The sequence below is a fragment of the Bufo bufo genome, chromosome 3, assembly GCF_905171765.1.
Source record: "Bufo bufo chromosome 3, aBufBuf1.1, whole genome shotgun sequence".
Classification (NCBI taxonomy): Eukaryota; Metazoa; Chordata; class Amphibia; order Anura; family Bufonidae; genus Bufo; species Bufo bufo.
Genome location: NC_053391.1, coordinates 97,432,164 through 97,456,018, shown reverse-complemented (window position 1 = coordinate 97,456,018; position 23,855 = coordinate 97,432,164). Strand labels below are relative to the sequence as shown.

Here is a 23,855-nt window from a genome sequence, read left to right as displayed (position 1 = left end):
CAGTAGTGCTCTCTTTACATATAGTGCCCTCCAGTAGTGCTCTCTTTACATATAGTGCTCTTCCAGTAGTGCTCTCTTTACATATAGTGGCCTGTTTACATATAATATTCCCCAGTAGTGCCCTCTTCACATATGATGCTCCCCCAGTAGTGGCCTCTTCACATATGATGCTCCCCCAGTAGTGCCCTCTTCACAATGTCCTCTGTACATATAATGCCCCCACCACCCTTAGTGCCCCCAGTAGTCTCCACAAACAACAACAAAAATAAACCCTGAACTCCCTCCTGCTGTGCTGTGATGCAATGCAGGCCTTTTCACAGAACAGGCAGTCGTGAATGTCATAGTCACTAGCTGTGATGACGTTGTCATACTGCCTGTGACCCGGTGCAGGAGGTAGCGATGATGTCATTGTGACCTTCCTGCACCGTACCACTGCCTCATAGACCTCAGCCCTAGTGGCCTTCAGGCTATTAGGCTGAACGTTGAGTTTCCTCCGGGTACTGTGGTTTCCTCCCAAACTCCAAAGACATACTGATATCAGATTTGGATTTTGAGCTCCACAGGGGACAGCGAGTGATGATGATGCCTTGCGGAATATATTTGCGCTGTATAAGCAAGAGAAATATATAAAGCTTTCCGCTACAGATGTAGCCACCGTTATTTTGACTGGCTTAACATGACTCAACAAGAACACATTATAGGAGTACAACGATGCATAGCATAAAGGTGATCATTCTGGTGCCGCTGGCTACACCTGTATAATACTCAACTTTACTTGTCGGTCATGCATGCCTTTATATAACTTCAGGATTTTAGTCAATTATAAGGATGTGCCGGAGCAGCTTGTTCTGCTGTTTTTTCCCTATGTTGTTTCTCAGGGATATGTTTTACAAGGTATTAACAGGTCCAACAGATCTTGAGGAGCATCAGTCACACTGAGCGGCTGTTACTTGGCAACCGTCATGTTGCCTAAATTAATGAGTCTTAAGGACGCTGCATATTTATAATTTCCCAAGAGGTGGTGAAGAGCAAAAACACGAGGCGTTCACTAAGCGGTTACTGAAGTGATTTTCTGGAATCATTACTTTACTCCATGACAGGGTGTGTGCTGCATGTTCAGCCCAACGACTCCCAGTTTTAGCAATTTAAAGGGAACCTGTCAGCGGCAAAAGCCATCCCAAACCGCCAGCAGTACCTTCAAGTAGCCGGCAGTGAGTTTATAATGATTTTCTTACTGCATTCTGATGAGGCAGAAGTATGAAAAACGTTCTTTTATCCTCCGTCTGCGCTATTTTCTAGTCAGGCTTGAAGTCAAGGGGGCAGCGGCCTCCTTTCTTCAAGTCAAGGTAACCGGGCCCCCTTCCCTGCCCCTTGCACTATGACTGACAGCGCTTATGCCCGACAGCCGGCTGGCTTTGCTGAACAGCCGGCTGTCAGTCGCAGGGAAGGGGACGCAGTAATCTTGACTTGAAGCAAGGAGGCCGTTGTACCCTTGACTTCAAGCCTGACTATAAAATCGCGCGGACGGAGGATAAAATAAGGTTTTTCATACTTCTTCCTCATCAGAATAATGTAAGAAAGTAATCATTAGAAACTCACTGCCAGCTACTTGAAGGTACTGCTGGCGGTTTGGGATGGCTTTTGCCGCTGACAGGTTCCCTGTAAAGTGATTTTATTTTATATATTGGGTTATTGAACAGCAGAATATATCAGGAAGTTATGTAGTAGGAATAATGGAGATTTCAGCAGGACTTTTTTCCTACTAGTTTGTTGTCTGCTCCTGGCCAAAAACTAAGATGAACATGAGGAAGCAATTCTTACAGCAGGGGTGTACAACCTGTGACCTGAAGACCTGACGTGGCTCTTGATGCCATTCTGTGCTCCTGTCACGGGTTAAGGGGAAGGGAAAACACCAAATACACACCACAACGAATAGACAACAATCTAGGCCTCAAAAGCTAAGGAAGAGGGATGGTGACCTCCTAGTAATCACTCGGCCTTTCCCTAACTCCTGCCAGTATGAGCAGATCCTGATGGTGGAAATACTCATACATTGGGTACTTAAAACCCTGCTAAAACTGACGAGCCCTAGGACAGGTAGCAGGGGATGAAGACAGCTGGTTTCTTCCAGAATGAAGGAACCTGCGTCTCCCTGAGGCCTAGAAACGACACACTTCAGATAATAGGAAACAGCGAAGGCAAGAAGTACTTAGCTTAGAGATGTATGGAGAAGCAGGAGATCCAAGACAAACCAGCACTAGCAACTCCAAGCAGAAACTATCAACCGCATGGTCAGCAGTGTGAGGCGGATCTAAATAGAACCTCATCACTGATAACGAGCGGTGCCTCAGAAGAGGTGAGATCCTGCTAATCAACAACATATATAGAGGAAAACAGAGAGACCTGTCAGATAGCCTCACGTGCAGCAAGTCTATCCGATCTTCTCACCTCTCTCACAGGAGGGACCGTGACGGCTCCCCCCAACCATCTGCTCACAGATATGTTTCTCCTTACATCTGATGGCTGCTTCTATGTATTTTTTATGTCTGAGTGAAGACAAGAGGCGCGTAGAGCAGGGCCAGGTAAGAACTAATGAGGTGTGGTGGCCATTGCTTGGACCCCATGTATTGACAGATTAGGGTCCTTCTGACCCCTGGTCAATGGACCTAAAAAGGTTGTACCCCTGCCTTACAGTATGTAAAACAAGTATCTCTCTGCCCCTTTCTTTTTCTCCAGTTGTCCCTCTGATCTTTGACTGCAGTCATTCACTTAGTCACAGTTGCTCGGACTTAAAACAGCCCATAACTCCAAGCATAGCTACTTTATTGATATACACTAAAATTGTTTGGCTAATCACACACTATCCACTACTGGTCCACATTCTGAAGCACCTAGGAGTCATTTCAAGGTTATCTCCATATTTAGGAGTCCTCCCTATGCAATTGCCAGATCCGACCCTCTGAAGTAAGATTCATCGATTTTATTAAGAGGGACAGGCTCTCAATAAATTTGGCTCATGTTCTGGCTGCACGTGCAACAATAACTGAAACCTACACCAGCTATGAGTTGCTGTACAGTCGTGGCCAAAAGTTTTGAGAATTACATAAATATTGGAAATTGGAAAAGTTGCTGCTTAAGTTTTTATAATAGCAATTTGCATATACTCCAGAATGTTATGAAGAGTGATCAGATGAATTGCATAGTCCTTCTTTGCCAAGAAAATTAACTTAATCCCAAAAAAACCTTTCCACTGCATTTCATTGCTGTCATTAAAGGACCTGCTGAGATCATTTCAGTAATCGTCTTGTTAACTCAGGTGAGAATGTTGACGAGCACAAGGCTGGAGATCATTATGTCAGGCTGATTGGGTTAAAATGGCAGACTTGACATGTTAAAAGGAGGGTGATGCTTGAAATCATTGTTCTTCCATTGTTAACCATGGTGACCTGCAAAGAAACGCGTGCAGCCATCATTGCGTTGCATAAAAATGGCTTCACAGGCAAGGATATTGTGGCTACTAAGATTGCACCTCAATCAACAATTTATAGGATCATCAAGAACTTCAAGGAAAGAAGTTCAATTCTTGTTAAGAAGGCTTCAGGGCGTCCAAGAAAGTCCAGCAAGCGTCAGGATCGTCTCCTAAAGAGGATTCAGCTGCGGGATCGGAGTGCCACCAGTGCAGAGCTTGCTCAGGAATAGCAGCAGGCAGGTGTGAGCGCATCTGCACGCACAGTGAGGCGAAGACTTTTGGAAGATGGCCTGGTGTCAAGAAGGGCAGCAAAGAAGCCACTTCTCTCCAAAAAAAACATCAGGGACAGATTGATCTTCTGCAGAAAGTATGGTGAATGGACTGCTGAGGACTGGGGCAAAGTCATATTCTCCGATGAAGCCTCTTTCCGATTGTTTGGGGCATATGGAAAAAGGCTTGTCCGGAGAAGAAAAGGTGAGTGCTACCATCAGTCCTGTGTCATGCCAACAGTAAAGCATCCTGAGACCATTCATGTGTGGGGTTGCTTCTCATCCAAGGGAGTGGGCTCACTCACAATTTTGCCCAAAAACACAGCCAAGAATAAAGAATGGTACCAAAACACCCTTCAACAGCAACTTCTTCCAACAATCTAACAACAGTTTGGTGAAGAACAATGCATTTTCCAGCACGATGGAGCACCGTGCCATAAGGCAAAAGTGATAACTAAGTGGCTCGGGGACCAAAACGTTGACATTTTGGGTCCATGGCCTGGAAACTCCCCAGTTCTTAATCCCATTGAGAACTTGTGGTCAATCCTCAAGAGGCGGGTGGACAAACAAAAACCCACTAATTCTGACAAACTCCAAGAAGTGATTATGAAAGAATGGGTTGCTATCAGTCAGGAATTGACCCAGAAGTTGATTGAGAGCATGCCCAGTCGAATTGCAGAGGTCCTGAAAAAGAAGGGCCAACACTGCAAACACTGACTCTGCATAAATGTCATGTAATTCTCGATAAAAGCCTTTGAAACGTATGAAGTGCGTGTAATTATATTTCACTACATCACAGAAACAACTGAAACAAAGATCTAAAAGCAGTTTAGCAGCAAACTTTGTGAAAACTAATATTTTTGTCGTTCTCAAAACTTTTGGCCACGACTGTAGATTTCAGATGTAATTTACGTCCGTTTCCAGCATAAGTGATCAGTACATCGCTCAGACCCTGGGGACCACATCTCCTCCCATTAAGCCCCATTCACTTTTCTTGCCACTTTTGAAAAGTGGTGAAAATCTGAAAAAGTCACAAATTGTAGCACAATTATGGCATGCTTCATAATTTGCTTCTTTTTACATTCCTTTCATGGCCTACATCCTTTAATAAATCTGCCCTATTAACTCCATGCTGATGCTACCAATGGTAAGATCCCAGGCTCGGTCCCCAGGGATGCAAGACATCAATGCTAAGCATGTAGCCACCGCGGTGCCCCATATTTTAGAAATGTCAGCTTTGTAGACTGATATTTAGGGTAACCTGACTGAGCAATCCTGCTATATTTGTGGAATCCTCTAATAAAATGTTCCTCTGTGGCAGCCAAGCTACAGGTTCACCATCATGGATTTTCGTGCGGCAAGAGTCACTTTACTGTACACTAAATTTCATTTTATAGAGAATGATGTAACTAGCAAATTTCTAAATCCCTTCATTTAAAAAATATTATTGCCACCTTTAAAAACAAAAACAAAAAAACTATAAAGTCATGGCCACTAGGGGTCTCACTTCCACCTAATTTGTAGTCCACTGCCATGTATTCAGGCACGATCCGTCCCTAGTAACAACTTGCTTAACTCCTGAGAGCCTGATAGAAGCACTGCTTATACACTGCTTCTGAACATCACGGGAGCTTTCTGAGCTACCTAGAAGAATACAAACAAGTACTGCATACAGTACTGGCAGATTCAACAGAAGGGAGACACCCCCTTCTTATGAGTGAAATGCATCTAGTTGTGCAGCTGAAATGGGGAATTATATGGCTGAAAGAGACTTTAGGGAAGCTGAAAACCACCAGTTCCTTCACGGTTATGATTGTACAAAGAAGCACAGCCATTATGCAGCTTTTTTTTTTTTTTTTAAACTTGGGTACCTTCTCCACATGCTGCGTAATTAAACCACAGCATAAATTGGCTGGATTTGAAATCTGCAGTTTGTCCATTTGTGCCACGGATTTCGCCCATTGCAATCCAGAGCCATTTCTGCAGCAAAAAACGAATGTAATTCATGCAGTTTCTGTTGTGTTTTTTCCCCACAGATCCACTGCAGAATCCACAGCGGACTTTTCTACGGTATTTTACGTCCCATATAGACATACATTGAGAGCTATGAAGGGCCATTCTATTTAGAGGTTGCACTACATTTTTTCAGAGGAAAAAAATTCTCTTACCATTTTTGGGAAGTATTTTTAGCCGACGAGGAGTACAAAAGTTGCAGTAATTCAGATACATAATACGTGGGCCTACACTTGTTCACATTTGCAATAGATGCTCTGTTCGGGGCGTCTGTTGCAGATTCTGTTAAAAAGATCAGACAAAAAAAATAACTTGTATGCAACACTTTTTTTTGTCTGGTAAAAAGACAGGATCCCCAACGGAAACTTTTTTTGCAGGAAGGAAAAAAGTGGTACACTACAAAAACTTATCTTTTTATTTTTTTTGTCCCCCCCCCTCTTACAATGGAACTCTATGGTGACGGATTCCACAGTATGGCATCCATTAGTGTATGCTTTTTTTTTTGTGTCTGTTAAATGTATGACAAAAACCCAGCCTTACGTTCCAGATCCAGCACTTCAGTTATTTTCGTTGTTCTGCTGATGTAACAGAGCAGAACAACGGTGGAGTGAACGGGGCATAAGAGGTGAGTATGCAGGGGGAACATTACTATTACTATTATAGCCAAGTGATAAAGTACAGTCCAATATAGTGGCTCTTCCCTGTACTTTATCACATGCCTATAATGTCCTGCCTGCATTCACTATACACTGCACTACAGACATACATCATGATGTATCTGGTGATGTGTGCGACGTATGTGGCGCAGTGTGTGATCTTCAGACATCATACACATTGATACATTGTACCGCTCCTCTTCAGCTTCACCGCTGTCATGTTTTCCGGTGTCCGCCCTACTGTCCGGCGCCTACCGGGGAGCAAGCCCCTCCTCCTTCCAGCTCCCACCAGTCTCCCCTGCTATAGGGGCCTGTATCGCTCTGAAAGCCCGCCCGAATCAACCAATAACAAGACTCCTTGCTGTACAGAGCTTTGCTTTTGGTTATTTCAGGCACAGGCAGCATCGCTGCGCTGCCCGTGCCGTTCACAGCGTGCCCTGCGCTGATGAATGGCAGGAAAAGTCTAAGGCTACTTTCACACTGCCGTTTTGGTTTCCGTTTCTGAGATCCGTTCAGGGCTCTCACAAGCGGTCCAAAACGGATCAGTTTTGCCCTAATGCATTCTGAATGGAAAAGGATCCGCTCAGAATGCATCAGTTTGCCTCCGTTCAGTCACCATTCCGCTCTGGAGGCGGACACCATAACGCTGCCTGCAGCGTTTTTCTGTCCGCCTTGTGATGCGGGGCAAGACGGATCCGTCCTGACACACAATGTAAGTCAGTGGGTACGGATCCATTTTCTCTGACACAATAGAAAACAGATCTGTCCCCCATTGACTTTCAATGATCATGACGGATCCGTCATGGCTCTAGAAGACATAATACAACCGGATCCGTTCATGACGGATGCATGCGGTTGTATTATTGTAACGGAAGCGTTTTTGCAGATCCATGACAGTTCCGCAAAAAACGCTAATGTGAATGTAGCCTAAGGCGTATTGGTACACTTTCGACTTTTTTCAGAGGGTAAAGTGGTCTGAGCAGACGTCTGACTACAGGCTTTATTCCGACCTCCGATTCTGTTTATACCTTTATGACATGCTGGCGTTGGCGGGTTTGTCCAACCTTTCTACTGTTTGTGTCAGCGCTTTTAAGCAGCTATTTCTTTTGTTTGCTATTCTTTGCCCAAGTTGGAAGCACTAATGGACGTTTTTCTCTTTTTGTGTGTTGCTGGTATCTGTGTAGTTGTAGGTGCTTAATCATCTTTTTGCTCTTTCATTATATCGCTGGATTGCAGTAGTTTATGGATTTCTTTTAGGATAAATGGGTGTTGGGCCTTGTGTGAGCCGTTGTCATTGCCCTAACGTGTTGTCATGGGAACCCTGGCTGATCTGATTTCGGAAGCTAGATGGATATCTCATGTACTTTCATATGGAGGGGGGAATTCAGATCCTGTAATCACACAGGGTTAACTGTGACCTTCACTTTTTTTCTTCTTGTTTTTAGGTCAGTCAGCTTGGAGTGTACAAGGCCTTTGTGGATAACTACAAATCTGCCCTGGAGACGGCGGAGAAGTGCAGCCAGTGTAATAACCAGTTTAATAAAATCTCAGAGGTAAGGATGCGCGTGGACATTTGGTCATTTCTCTTCTTCTGACACCTGTTAGGGTACGGCCACACGATTGGTTTCCTGATGCAGTTTAGGAAGCCAAAACCAGGAGTGAATTCCACTCCTGGTTTTGACTTTCAAAACTGCATCAGGAAACCTGTGGTCGAATCCGTCTGTCAATTCTGTAGGCCACGGTTCCCCAACTCCTTTCCTCAAGAACCACCTGCCGGTCATGTTTTCAGGATTTCCCTAGTATTCAGCAGCTGATATAATTAGTGTCCATGCACCAGGACTTACCACAGGTATTCATTGTGTGGGATATTCTCAAATCATGACCGGTGGGTGGGTCCTGAGGACCAGAGTTGAGGAACACTGCTGTAGGCCATTTCATCCTGCATATTCATGAGGCATTAGCCTGCAACTGAAAGTGAATGCAAAACAAAAAGTATTAGGCCGGGTTCACATCACCGTTTAGTTTTCCGTTCTTCTGATCCATCAGAAGAACATTAAAAAAAAAACAAATAAAAAACGGATCCTTTATGTTGAGCATCCCTTGTGCTCATTTTGCAACAGATTTTTGTAGTTCTGTCAGAGATCTGTTATTTTTGATGGCAGAAAAATTCCTTCTCACAGGACTTTATCCTGTTAAAATAACGGATTCCAGACAAAACTGACAAAATCGGACGCAAAACGAGCATAACGGATGCTCAAAGTAAAGGATCCATTTATTTTAGTTTTTTCTGTTCTTCTGACAGATCAGAAAACTAAATGGCCTGAACCCAACCTTAGGGCTCATTCAGACGGCCGTATGCTGTCCGCAAAAATACTGAATGCTATCCGTTTTTTTGCGGATCCGCAAAAAAAATGAAACATGTCCTATACTTGTCCGTGAAAATCAGGACATGGCCCCATTGAAGTCTATGGGTCCGCAAAAATACTGAATGCTATCCGTTTTTTTGCAGATCCGTTTTTTTGCGGATCCGCAAAAAAAGGATAGCATTCAGTATTTTTGCGGACAGCATACGGCCGTCTGAATGAGCCCTAAAGCTGTAAAACTCCTTCATTTCCCTTCAGGGCTCCCGCCTGTTTATAACTTTAAGGGAATGTCCACATGTGACTTAAATGCCACAGATTTTGTGCAGCAGAAAATCTACAGCAGTTTTGCTGGGAATCCGCAGCAAAAGAAAACTGACCTCGTGGTGCATTTTTGGTTGTGGATTTTGTTATGGAAACACTGATTTGATGCAGATTTACCCTTTGGGGGACGTTCACATGGCGGCTTTTTAAGCAGAATTTTGGCACGGGCAGCCGCATCGAAATTTCTCCAAAAACAACGTCCTTTCTGCCTGCTCTCTGCTTAAAACCGAGGCTGTGCCGAGAAGGGACATGTCCTTTCTCAGCGTGGCCGCAGCTTTAAGCCGCCCCTCCGTGATCCTCAGTGCTGTCTGCCATTGAATTGTATGGGAGGCAAAATGGACGTGGCTGTTGGTGGGTTTTCTGCGAAATTTCGTTGCAGCTGTCCATGCCAAAATTCCGCTTAAAAAGCTGCCAGGTTAATGTCCTATTTGCATTCTAAAAGGTAAAATCTGCAATGAAAATCCGCAGCCTAAATTGACATGCGGTTGGTTTAAAGCGGCTCTGTCAGCTGAATCAACCCTACCTTGTCGGTGGTATCGTTGCAGAGAAAAATGAACTCCATAATGACGCCCTCCTGTCTTTAGATTGACAGTGCTAGAGTGTACTCGTGTTCAGAACGGCGCATGCGCACCACATCTTCACTCATCGGGATCAAGCCCAAGATGATGTGTGCACGCGTCATTCTGAACAGGAGTGTGGTCTAGCACTGTCAATCTAAAGGTGGGGGTGGGCGTGAAGAAAAGCAGAGGGGGTCATTATGGAGCACTAGGGGCGTCGCTGGAGAGGTGCTGAAACTGCATAAGCCCGCCTCCTGGTGCTCAAATAGTAAATTTGCATAATTTTAAAAGTTAATTTTTTTCTCCCTAACAATACCACCAACAGACATAAAACAGGTATCGTTTTAATCAGCGTCATCAAACCTACCAGGCTATATACCTGGTAGGGTTGATCCGGATGACAGAGCAGCTTTAAAATCTTCACCATAGGTCAGTTTCCACTACTCATTCACTTTGCTTGTACTGTAGAACAGTGCTTGAAAATGTGTCATGTGTGGATGTACCCTGAAAACAAAGCAAAAATTACTAAATGCCCAAAAAAGAAATACTGTACAGCCGTGAAAAAATGCAAACGAGAAAAAAAAATATGCCCCTAAAAGAGAGCCCCAAAACTGGCAACTGTCAACAGCAAATCCCAAGCATATACTTGTAAGGCCGAGTTCACACCACCACTCTATTTTGAAATATAGGTAATAGAAGTGCTGGATAGGGTACATGACTGAAATGAACAGACCCCACCGACTACTCTGCAGTCCTTCCACTTTCCGTTTGCAATCCTTTTTGCCAGACACAAATAAGTCCTGCATGCAGGACTTTTTTGTTCGGTCTTTTTGATGGAATCTGCGATAGAGACTCCAAATGGAGCCTCCAATGCAGATGTGAACTTCGCCCTAAATTGTTATCAGGGCACATATAAACTCGTTCTCTCCTCTTAAATCCCCCACTGTTGGTGGCTGCAGCTGTGATGCCTGTATGTATTTCACATGACCACTCCGACCAGTATTTGGTTGTTCGCACAGTTCTGTGTCAAATGTCATTACTGAGGCAATTGGCAGAGCTGGTGCTGTTAATATGCAGGTTTTTTTTAATGGCATACATTTGCTTCTTTGAAGTCCTTGGGTGAAAACGACCACAAAATCTGTCAGATGCATTCACAAAAAAATCTGACACATGAAGGGTCCTTTACATTGCCGAGATTATTGCTAACAAGCGTTCATAGTAACGGACAGTGTAAATGTACTGCCGATTACCTGATGAACGAGCAAAATGTACCCAAATGGCTGTAGAGTATCCAGACTCTTCCCAGGTGCCTTGTAGGCTCCTTATTGACACACTTCTGCTAGTAAGATGAGTTACTCGTGTCATAGGTTGGTGATTTAGTAATATGTCGTAGAGCAGGCATGCTCATCCTGCGGCCCTCCAACTGTTGCAAAACTACAACTCCCAGCATGCCCGAACAGCCTCCAGCAGTGCATTGTGGGAGTTGTAGTTTTACAACAGCTGGAGAGCCGCAGGTTGAGCATGCTTGTAGTAGAGCATTGATCCCATGTTACACAAGAAATGTTTCCAGAAAAGTCTCCGGTTCAATTCTGTGGTCACTAGGGCATTCACTTCCTCCTGCCACCAAGTTGCAGTCCACTGCCTGTTGACAGAGACTCAGAAGACAGCACAGAGGGAGTGGGGGCGTGACAGAGCCAGCTGAGATTGTGAGCATGATAAAACAACTGCTTATACACTGCTTCTAAACATCATAGGAGCCTCCTGCCTTTATCCCTCCTTAACAACTTTTTGAGCTCTCTAGAAGAAAACAAACATGGAAGAAAGTAAGGGAAGTAAGGTCACTGCATACAGTACTGGCACATTCAAGAGAAAGGAAAAACCCACTGCTTGTGAGAGAAATGCATCTAGCTGTGCTGCTGAAACAGGAAATAAAAGAGACTTTAGGGAAGCCCAAAGATAACCATTTCTTCACAATCATGATTGTACAAAGCAGCACAGCCGTTATGCAAACTTTTTTCTTTTTTTGTGTGAAAACTCAAGTATGTTTTAAGTACATTTCTGGAGAAATTGGATTGAGCTCCTTTTTCGGGGGAATGGGACTATTGCTTCATAGCAAATAAACTCTTATTGAGTACAATTAGATATATGTTAGAGTGAATTCACACATGCCCGATTTGTTGCAGAAATTGTGTTCCGATCATCTGAATGGGATTGGTTCTGCAGCATGTACGTGGTTCATGCAAGCTCCACTCAGGTGTCGCTTAAATTTCCATGTGTTTTGATTACACTGCTCTTTTATGCGTTGTAGCTCAGTGGACATTCTTCTGCCTCTGTGGAACGGTTGCTACTTTTTTTTTTACACCATAAAGACACTGTACCTAGTATATCATAAATTAGTTATGCCCTTTGCCTTTCCCCTGCAGCGACTAGTGACAGGTTTCCTCTGCATTGGCCGCTGCAGGGGGGAAACAGCATTACATGCCGGCCATTCAAATGAATGATCGTCCATGTAATGCACTCACATGTTGTGTTCTCCAGCTCTGTAGGATCAGCTCCTGGTTCTGGCAATCTGAGGAAGGTCACAAGTGGCAGATACCCCCCCCCCCCCCCCCCCCAATGATTTTTTTTTTTTTTTTATTTAATAGGACATATAGACTGATGGTACAACCCCTATGGGAATTTCACACAAGTGTATTCAGTGCGTTAAATACGCTGCGTGTAACAGCAGTATTTCCTGGACTGAACACTGCTCCTGTCACACAAACTCACAAAGCATTATAATGATTTATAATGTTGTGTGTTCCTGCCCAACCTCCACTGTTTTGAACTGTACTCAGATAATGCATTCAATAATAAATTCAGTGCAGCCGTGATTGGCACGAATACTAAACATGGCTTCTTTTATCCAGTAACAGCGCCACACCTGTTCACAGGTTGTGTCTGGTACTGCAGCTTAGCTTTATTCAAACGAATGGGACTGAGCTTCAATACTACATACAACCTGTGGACAGGAGTGCTGCGGTTTTTGGAAGAAAAAAGTCTTTTTTTTTTTTATCCTGGACAACTCATTTAACACTTGAAGATTTATCTTCTTACGAAGACCCATTATGACCCTTTTCCACTGCTGCAACCCTCTGCAATTAGTTGTTCCTGCTAATATAACCATTTAGCTGATGATCACTGGGCAATAGAGCGAGTGATTATACATCGCCAATGAGGGCACGTCATGCCAGCCATCTGAGCAAGACCGCTGGCATCCATAGGTTTTTGTTGAGTACATGTTAATCTTCTGCCGTTCTGTACCCAGGGCTGGCTCCAAGTTCATGTGGGCCCTTGGGCGATAAATCTCAGTGGGCCCCTTTGTGGCATTTGTCAAATGTCACCACGGCATCTGATAGTGTTAAAAAAACGGAAACGCGGTCTTCCTGCTCAGACGCGCCTTACCCCAGTATAGATCGGGGAAAGAACCCTGTTCTAAAAATGAGCCGCAGCCTGTACTAGGCTCATTATTAGTATATCCCAGTTCAGGCCACTAGGTGGCAGCACTAAACGGTGATAGGCCTCCTGCACACGACCGTATGGCTTTTTCAGTATTTTGCGATTGCGGAACGGAACAGCTGGCCCCTGATAGAACAGTACTATCCTTGTCTGTTATGCGGACAATAATAGGACATGTTCTATCTTTGAACGGAAATACGGAAACGGAAGGCATACGGAGTACCTTCATTTTTTTTGCGGATCCATTGAAATAAATGGTTCCGTATACGGAACGCAAAAAAAGTAACTTAAACGAAAACAAAAAACGTTTGTGTGCAGGAGGCCATATAGTGATTTCTATACAGAATAATGGAGCAATTTAAATTATTCTGTATAAGTTGCAATCTGATGAAAAGTAATTAAAAAAAATATAAAAAGTTTTAAAAATATAAAAATCACCCCACTTTCCCCAAAATAAAAATAAACAAAAAAAGAATAACATTATGGGCATCGTCGCCTGCGAAAACACCCATAATATTAAAATATTTATAAAAAAAGTTAGCCCATGTAACAGAAAAGGATGTAACAGAAAAAAATAAAAAAGGCAGATTTACAATTTTTTTTCATCACTTTATCTCCCAAGCAAAATTAATTAAAAGTGATCAAGTCATACACAACCCAAAATGGTATTGTCAAAAAAGACAGATTTCCCTCAAATGAGCCCCCACACATCTCCGTAGACTTAACTATAAAAAAAAGTTATGGGGGTCACCTGGAGCAAGGGGTTCTTTTAGGGTTTCCACCTTTCCCAAGAAAAAAATAATAGTTACACAAATTTAAAAGGTTGGTGTGTCTATTTTAGTTTTATTTAGCCTCTATTTTTTTATGATTCTGCTTTCTACATTAAAGTCAAAAACCTTAACCCCTGAGCTATAGAGCTTCATGTTAACCTGCTGTAGCTATACTATGGCTAAAAACCTCAGTAGTAGTTTCCCACATATTATGCATTCATATATATATCAGAGTTATGATTTTATATATTTTTTTATTTTTTTTGTAATTACACATTTATTTTGTGCCATACATTTTTTTTTACAATTACTAAAACAAAATAAAATGATACTCCTGCTGTATAGGAATACCTAATACATGAGAAACTACCATGAGGTTTTTCTGTCACAGCTTAGCATTGAGCTCAATAGCTCAGTGGTTAAGATTCTTGCCTTTAATGTAGAAGGTTGTGAGTTCAAATCCCAGCAGGAACATTTTATAAAGAGATGGTAATTAGTCTTAAATACACAGGGTTTTCCCCAAGCATACTGACAATGCTTGGGGATACCCCCTTCATGGTCATAGCACTGATGCAGTATCATTACTCCATTGAAGCACTACTGAGCCATGATTTTATTTTTGCAGTGCTTCAGTTGCTCCAAGATGTCGTCTTTATCTTCATTTAGTGCCTTTTGGGTGGCATCTTATGAGAAATACCGAGCCATGCATTTCCCTCATCTGTGCCGTAACCTTTCCATTATTCTTTGTCTCGTTTTTCAGTCTAATGTATATTTAGTTGCGTTTCTATCTTGTGTGGTCCCATTTCGCTGATCGAAAATCTGAAATGGAAAATGGAAAATTCTATTGTGTATTATGCTCAGCAGCAGGCCTCCCTTTATGTACTCAAAATGAATGGAAAGTTTCACATCTCATTGTGAATACACATCTTGTGTTCATGGTGCCGATGCCAAATGTGCCTGTAGTGCCAAATGTCCCCCCCCCCCCCAGTGCCATCAGTTTCCCCCTCTAATGCCATCAGTTCCCCCTCTAATGCCATCAGTTCCCCCTCCAATGCAATTAGTTCCTCCAGCAGTACCACCAGTTCCTCCTCCAATGCTACCAGCTCCTCCCCCAATGCCACCAGCTTCCCCATGTCATCAGTTGCTTCCCCTCCCAGTGCCATCAGCTCCTCCCCCAATGCCACCAGCTGCCCCCACTGCCATCAGCTCCCCCTCGTAGCCATCAGTGCCCAGCCGCAGCGCAGGTGAACTAAAATGTCCTGACGATATGTGTGTACGTCAGGATCCAGTGCAGCGCTGTGCAGGCAGGCGGGTGACCACCAAGTGTGAGTAATAGCAAGCTCTTCAATCACACTCCATGGTCACATGGCACAAACGAATCATCGATGCAAATTTGAGGATTTTTTTGTGTCGAGTAAATCGATTAATTCGAGTAATCGTTTCAGTCCTACATGAAGCCATTGGACAGAATAGTGAGAAAATTACCCTCGCTATCCCCAACATACGGATTTTCTGTTATTATATACATAAATATACTTGCAGAATAAACATAGCCATCTAGTCCTATAAAGGTAAGGCTACTTTCACACTTGCGGCAGGAAGGATCCGACAGGCTGTTCACCCTGTCGGATCCGTCCTTCCGCTATTTCGCCGTGCCGCCGGACCGCCGCTCCGTCCCATTTAGTTTGGCGAAAGGCCGCCGAACTAAAATTCCTGCATGTCCGACTTTTTAGTCCAGCGGCCTCTCACCGCGAACTGCCGTACTGCGCCGGAGCTCCGCCCCCGCCCCTATTATAGTCAATGGGGACGGAGCGGCGGTCCGGCGACATGGCGAAATAGCGGAAGGACGGATCCGACAGGGTGAACAGCCTGTCGGATCCGTCCTGCCGCAAGTGTGAAAGTAGCTTTAGTGAGGTTACTCTTATGGATCAAGAAATCCTGTAAGGTTTGGGGTGTTCTCATAGCAGTACGTTGTATAAGGGCTCATGCACAGGACCGTATGTATTTTGCGGTCTGCAAAAATTATGGATGACGTCTGTTTGACATCATTTTTTTTTTTTGCTGATCCATTGTAACAATGCCTATCATTGCAAAACGGGCAAGAATAGGACATGTTCTATGTTTTTTGTGGAATGGACATGCGGAAATGGAATGCGCTTCCGTTTTTATGGTACCGCATACAAGCTGAAAAATAAAATGGAACAGACACCGAAGTAAAATACGTTTGTGTGCATGAGCCCTTAAGCATACATTTCCTATAATACTGCACCCCCTTGTGTAAGGAGATACTTGGGCTTTCATACTACTTACGCCTTGTACGACTATCCAATTATCTCTAGGTAAAGCATGGAACAAAACGCCATTCATTACAGTTCACGGCCCAAATCCTCAACCTTGCGTTATTTCATCTTTCATGGAAGCATGGAGTTGTAGCAATTACAGGCCCATTACACGCAGCAATAAGGATAAGTGAAGGTTACTGTCCGCCTCGCTCAGATATCACCCAGCACCCAGGAGTGCTCTGCGAATTTTGCTTCCTTGGCTTAGGTTACAGAAAGCGGTGTGCTTTTCAGCTCTTAGCCCCCCACTTTGATGGCTTTGACGTGTTTCTGGATAGTGTCAGCATATTCTGATGACAGGCAGCCATATTAAATAAAGACAACAAAGCAAGAATAAGAATAAATCTTTAAAGGGGTTGTCTGAAGGTTTGATATTGATGGCCCTTTTTTCAGGTTAGGTAATCAATATCTGATCAGTGGGGGATCCATCCTCCGGCCTCCCACCGATCAGCCTTTTGAAGATGATGCGTTTTTCTGGTGAGCGCTGCAGCCTCTTCACAGCCTACCACGCACAGTGCCGGACATTACATTGTATTGCAGCTCGGGCCTATTCACGTGAATGAGATTGAGCTGAGCTTAGGTCATGTGACTTTTAAACACATTATCACTCGCCTAGGAAGAGGAGTTGGCGCTTAAAGGGGTTGTCCCACGAAAAATATTCTACAGTTTTCAAACCAGCACCTGGATCTGAATACTTTTGAAATATCATGCAATTAAAAATTTAGCACAGCCACTGAGTTATTCAATAAAATGTATCTGTATAGCGCCACCGGCAGTTTTTTTCTTATTTCTTTGACCTGCTCACAGAGAAGGCCGCACATGCTCAGTTTCATCCTGTAACTGCCTCCTGAGCTGTGATAGGGAGAGCTGAGACACGCCCCCTTAGCCACAGCAGAAAGGACACTCCCCTTCAGCTTGATAAAAAATCTAGCAGAGCAATTAATGGGGAGATCTCTGGATCCATGTGAGGTACAGGGCTGGTTCTAGCTTTGTTAGAAAGAGATTGTCATGTACTATGTGATGTCTGATTTTCATTTTTTACATTAGTCATGGGATAACCCCTTTTAATGGAGCGCCAAACTTTTTTCAAACAGCTGATCTGTGGGGGTTCCAGGAGTCGGACCCCGACTGATCAGAACTTGATTACCTATCCTGAGGAAAGGCTATAAATATCAAAATCCTGGACAAGCCCTTTAGCCATGGAATATACTATATTATGTGCTCATTTTTATGACTCTGATCAGGGCTTCCCAAGCTCCTTAGCATTTGGAACCCCTGAAAAAACTTTTGTATCTTAGGGAATCCCTACCATTGAATTTATTTTTTTTAAAAGGGAAAAAATAAAAATGAAATAAGTCTACTTTCAAACTGGCGTTTTGGCTTTCCATTTCTGAGATCCGTTCAGGGCTCTCGCAAGCGGTCCAAAACGGATCAGTTTGCACTCTAATGCATTCTGAATGGAAAAGGATCCGCTCAGAATGCATCAGTTCAGACTCCATTCCGCTTTGGAGACGGGCACGTTTTGGTGTCCGTTTGATGAAACTGAGCCAAACTGATCCGTCCTGACACACAATGTAAGTCAATGGGGACGGATCCGTTTTCTATGACACAATCTGGCACAATAGAAAATGGATCCGTCCTCCATTGACTTTCAGTGGTGTTCAAGGTCGATCCGTCTTGGCTATGTTAAAGATAATACAAACGGATCTGTTCTGAACGGATGCAGATGGTTGTATTATCTGAACGGATCCGTCCATGACGGATCCGCACAAAACACGAGTTTAAAAGTAGCCTAATACACAAGTCCTTAGAAATCACTGACTTCTGCAGAACAAAGTTTTGCAGTTAGTGATATCAGACCCCTAAATGAATTCAGACTCTAGATCAGGTGCCTACAGTAAATTGATTTAAACCCCAGACCAGGAACCTAAAGAAAACCCAATTATTTACCTACCTCTCCTTTATCTAAATCAAATCTAAAGCTCGGCTGTGAAGGCTTAACCCCTTAAGGACCGGGCTCATTTTCACCTTAAGGACCAGGCTCATTTTCACCTTAAGGACCAGGCCATTTTTTGCAAATCTGACCAGTGTCACTTTAAGTGCTCATAACTTTAAAACGCTTTGACTTACCCAGGCCGTTCTGAGATTGTTTTTTCGTCACATATTGTACTTCATGACACTGCTAAAATTGGGTCAAAAAAGTTAATTTTTTTGCATAAAAAAATACAATTTTTACCGTAAATTTTGAAAAATTAGCAAATTTCAAATTTTCAGTTTCTCTACCTCTGTAATACATAGTAATACCCCCAAAAATTGTGATGACTTTACATTCCCCATATGTCTACTTCATGCTTGAATTGTTTTGGGAATGATATTTTATTTTTTGGGGATGTTACAAGGCTTAGAAGTTTAGAAGCAAATTTTGAAATTTTCAGAAATCTTCAAAATCCCACTTTTTATGGACCAGTTCAGGTTTGAAGTCATATTGTGAGGCTTAGATAATAGAAACCTCCCAAAAATGACCCCATTCTAGAAACTACACCCCTCAAGGTATTCAAAACTGTTTTTTCAAACTTTGTTAACCCTTTAGGTGTTCCACAAGAGTTAATGGCAGATGGAGAAACAATTTTGAAATTTATATTTTTTGGAAAATTTTCCAATATAATCAATTTTTTCCAGGAGTAAAACAAGGGTTAACTGCCAAACAACACTCAAAATGGGTTGCCCTGATTCTGTAGTTTGCAAAAACACCCCATATGTGGTCGTAAACTACTGTTTGGCCGAACGGTAGCACATAGAAGGAGGGGAACACCATATGGGTTTTGGAAGGCAGATTTGGCAGGACTGGTTTTGTTTATACCATGTCCCATTTGAAGCCCCCTGTTGCACCCCTAGAATAGAAATTTCAAAAAAGTGACTCCATCTAAGAAAGTACACCCCTCAAGGTATTCAAAACTGGGTTTACAAACTTTGTTAACCCTTTAGGTGTTCCACAAGAGTTAATGGCAGATGGAGAAACAATTTTGAAATTTCTATTTTTTGGAAAATTTTCCAATATAATCAATTTTTTCCAGGAGTAAAACAAGGGTTAACTGCCAAACAACACTCAAAATGGGTTGCCCTGATTCTGTAGTTTGCAAAAACACCCCATATGTGGTCGTAAACTACTGTTTGGCCGAACGGTAGCACATAGAAGGAGGGGAACACCATATGGGTTTTGGAAGGCAGATTTGGTAGGACTGGTTTTGTTTATACCATGTCCCATTTGAAGCCCCCTGTTGCACCCCTAGAATAGAAATTTCAAAAAAGTGACTCCATCTAAGAAAGTACACCCCTCAAGGTATTCAAAACTGGGTTTACAAACTTTGTTAACCCTTTAGGTGTTCCACAAGAGTTAATGGCAGATGGAGAAACAATTTTGAAATTTCTATTTTTTGGAAAATTTTCCAATATAATCAATTTTTTCCAGGAGTAAAACAAGGGTTAACTGCCAAACAACACTCAAAATGGGTTGCCCTGATTCTGTAGTTTGCAAAAACACCCCATATGTGGTCGTAAACTACTGTTTGGCCGAACGGTAGCACATAGAAGGAGGGGAACACCATATGGGTTTTGGAAGGCAGATTTGGCAGGACTGGTTTTGTTTATACCATGTCCCATTTGAAGCCCCCTGTTGCACCCCTAGAATAGAAATTTCAAAAAAGTGACTCCATCTAAGAAAGTACACCCCTCAAGGTATTCAAAACTGGGTTTACAAACTTTGTTAACCCTTTAGGTGTTCCACAAGAGTTAATGGCAGATGGAGAAACAATTTTGAAATTTCTATTTTTTGGAAAATTTTCCAATATAATCAATTTTTTCCAGGAGTAAAACAAGGGTTAACTGCCAAACAACACTCAAAATGGGTTGCCCTGATTCTGTAGTTTGCAAAAACACCCCATATGTGGTCGTAAACTACTGTTTGGCCGAACGGTAGCACATAGAAGGAGGGGAACACCATATGGGTTTTGGAAGGCAGATTTGGCAGGACTGGTTTTGTTTATACCATGTCCCATTTGAAGCCCCCTGTTGCACCCCTAGAATAGAAATTTCAAAAAAGTGACTCCATCTAAGAAAGTACACCCCTCAAGGTATTCAAAACTGGGTTTACAAACTTTGTTAACCCTTTAGGTGTTCCACAAGAGTTAATGGCAGATGGAGAAACAATTTTGAAATTTCTATTTTTTGGAAAATTTTCCAATATAATCAATTTTTTCCAGGAGTAAAACAAGGGTTAACTGCCAAACAACACTCAAAATGGGTTGCCCTGATTCTGTAGTTTGCAAAAACACCCCATATGTGGTCGTAAACTACTATTTGGCTAAACGGCAGGACATAGAAGAAGGGGAACGTCATTTTTGGAAGGCAGATTTTGCTGGACTGGTTTATTGACACCATGTACCCTTTCAAGCCCCCTGATGCACCCCTAGAGTAGAAACTCCATAAAAGTGACCCCATCTAGGAAACTACGGGATAAGGTGGTTGTTGTTTTGGGACTATTTTTGGGGTAAATTAGATTTTTGGTTGCTCTATATTAGTCTTTTTTGAGGCAATGTAACAAAAAAATGTAATTCTAAAATTGTTTCTACATTCACTATTTGGTTTTGTGGAACACCTAAAGGGTTAACATAGTTTGTAAAGTAACTTTTGAATACCTTGAGGGGTGTAGTTTCTTAGATGGGGTCACTTTTTTGGAGTTTCTAGTCTAGGCTACATCAGGGGGGGCTTCTAATGGGACATGGTGTCAAAAAAAAAACTGTCCATCAAAATCTGCCTTCCAGAAACCATATGGAGTTCCCTTCGTTCTATGCCCTGCCGTGCGGCTATATAACCATTTACGACCACATATGGGGTGTTTCTGCAAACTACAGAATCGGGGCAATAAATATTTAGTTTTGTTTGGCTGTTAACCCTTGCTTTATTACCGGCAAAATGGATTCAAATTGAAATTTTGCCCAAAAATTGGTGTTTTGGCACAGTTTTTATTTTATATTTTTAACACCGTTCACCCGAGGCGTTTGGTCAAAAGTTATTTTTATAGCGACGACTTTTACGCACGCGACGATGCCCAATATGTATGGCTCTCAGACTTTGGAGACACTAAGCAGGCATCCTAAAACTGCGGCCCTCCAGATATTGTAAAACTACAATTCCCACCATGCCCTGCTGATGGCTGTAGGTTGTCTGGGCATGCTGGGAGTTATAGTTTTACAACATCTGGAGGGCCGCAGTTTGAGGATGCCTGCTCTAAAACTAATATTTTTTGGGGAAAGAAAAATTGTTTCCGTGTCTCCAAAGTCTGAGAGCCATAGTGTTTTATGTTCTCTAGTGGACTGTTGAGGATTATAAAAATTTAGTACTCCATGGAAGTGTGATACTCCCTGAAGCAATTGATAATGCAGAGGCCCGGATGATCGGGGCAAGTGTCACATTGAGTAGTGGTGTCCTTCCGTATCCCCCTCTTGTGACACACTCTGCACTTTTTTTGGGTTCGTCCCTTCTTTCCAGTATGGGGGACCACACCTGGAAAGTGTTGGCCAGGGACGATCCGGGCGCCTCCAATTCCCGAGGTACTCCGGCCTGCTCTTTCCCGGTCCGAAAAGATCAGGTCTTTGAGGACTGCCTCATAGAACTGGAGGAATGTCCCTGTGCTGCCAGCGCTTCGGGATAGTACAAAAGAGTTGTACATGGCAACCTGTACCAAGTAGACCGCAACTTTTTTGTACCATGCCCGGGTTTTGCGCATGGCGTTATATGGCGTGAGGACTTGATCAGAGAGATCAACTCCTCCCATATACCGATTGTAGTCGACGATACAATCGGGCTTGAGGACCGTTGCCGCGGTACCTCGCACAGGGACAGGGGTGGTGCCGTTACCGTGGATTGTGGACAGCATAAGGACATCCCTCTTGTCCTTATACCTGACCAGCAACAGGTTTCCACTGGTAAGGGCACGGGTCTCACCCCTGGGGATAGGTACCTGGAGGGGGTAGGCAGGGAGGCCGCGTTGATTTTTCCGCACGGTCCCACAAGCGAACGTGGATCTGGCGGCAAGGGACCTGAACAAGGGAATGCTGGTATAAAAGTTATCCACGTACAAGTGGTAACCATTATCCAGCAGTGGGTACATAAGGTCCCACACGAGTTTCCCGCTAACACCCAGAGTGGGGGGACATTCTGGGGGTTCAATACGGGAATCTCGCCCCTCGTACACACGAAATTTGTAAGTGTACCCTGAGGCACTCTCACAAATTTTGTATAGCTTCACGCCATACCTCGCCCGCTTTGTGGGAATGTATTGGCGGAAACTGAGTCTCCCCTTGAACGCAACGAGAGACTCATCAACCGCGACCTCCCTTCCAGGTACGTAGGCCTGCTGAAATGTGGCCCCAAAGTGATCGATGACCGGCCGTATCTTATACAGCCGGTCATAGGCAGGATCACTTCGGGGGGGACATGCTGCATTATCGGAATAATGCAGACATTTCCGGATGGCCTCAAACCGGTGACGTATCATGACCATACTGTACAGTGGGGTCTGGTATAGGACGTCCCCACTCCAGTATTGCCTGACACTGGGTTTTTGGACTAGACCCATATGCAGCACGAGGCCCCAAAATGTCCTCATTTCGGCTGCACTGACCGGCGTCCAGCCACCGGGTCTAGCCAAAACTGAGCCTGGGTTTTGAGCGACGAACTGTTGGGCGTACAGATTCGTCTGCTCCACCATCAAATTCACCAGTGAGTTACTGAAAAAAAAACTAAAATAGTCTATTTCAGTAAACCCCACTGTGGGAATCTGGATTCCAGGATTGCCAGCAAAATCCGGAATCTCAGGCTCAAAGTCCACTGGGGGACACCAGCTAAGTTCATCGGCAGGGGGCTCCGGTGGACTTATTTGGTGGGCCGGGAAACCAGTACGAACCCCAGGGCGGCTCGTACTAGGGTGGGCCACAGGATCCCTAGCATGTGGGGCCCCTGGCTCCGCCTGGCGGCGTCTCCGCCGCCTTGGTGGCTCATCGTCATCAGATGATGATGAGGAGGATGCGGATGACAAAAGGAATGTGGGGTCATCCTCATCCTCACTGGGGCTCTCAGAGTCGGAGGCAATCTGGGCGTATGCCTCCTCGGCCGAGAACATCCGGTGGGCCATGGGTGTGTGTGCGTGTAGGTGTGCGTGTGTGGCAAACTTTATTATATGTGCGTGTGTGTGGGGGCAACGGGTGTTCGCGTACTAAAAAGTCCAGGCAAAAAAATGGGCAAGTGTTAGAAAAAAAAAAAGTTAAAACTTGCTGATCAGCGGTACAACGCTGATCAGCGGTCGGTGGGGTGGTGGGGCGGGCGATGCGCTAACAGTGGACGGACGCTAAAAAGTGCCGGCCAGTCAGCGCACGCAGAAAAAAAAAAGTGGTGGTGAGTGGGGGGTGGGGGGGGGGGGGGGTGGGGGGGGCTGGTGGGGGGTGGGGGGGGGGGGGGGGGGGGGGGAGTGGCTGGTGGGGGGGGGGGGGGGGGGCAAGTGGCAGGAGGGGTCTGGGTTAGGGTTAGATGGAAGTTTGGAAGT

At 43.9% G+C, this 23,855-nt stretch overlaps 1 protein-coding gene across 3 annotated transcripts in view; it reads left to right on the top strand.

The window, feature by feature from the left end:
* The window catches only part of ABR (ABR activator of RhoGEF and GTPase), a 381,876-nt gene that overhangs the window by 242,985 nt on the left and 115,036 nt on the right, over positions 1-23,855 (top strand). For all 3 annotated transcript variants that reach the window (XM_040423381.1, XM_040423382.1, XM_040423383.1), the window contains one exon: positions 7,853-7,960. In XM_040423381.1, coding sequence (XP_040279315.1) covers positions 7,853-7,960 — 108 coding nt within the window. The remainder of the gene's footprint in view (positions 1-7,852; positions 7,961-23,855) is intronic.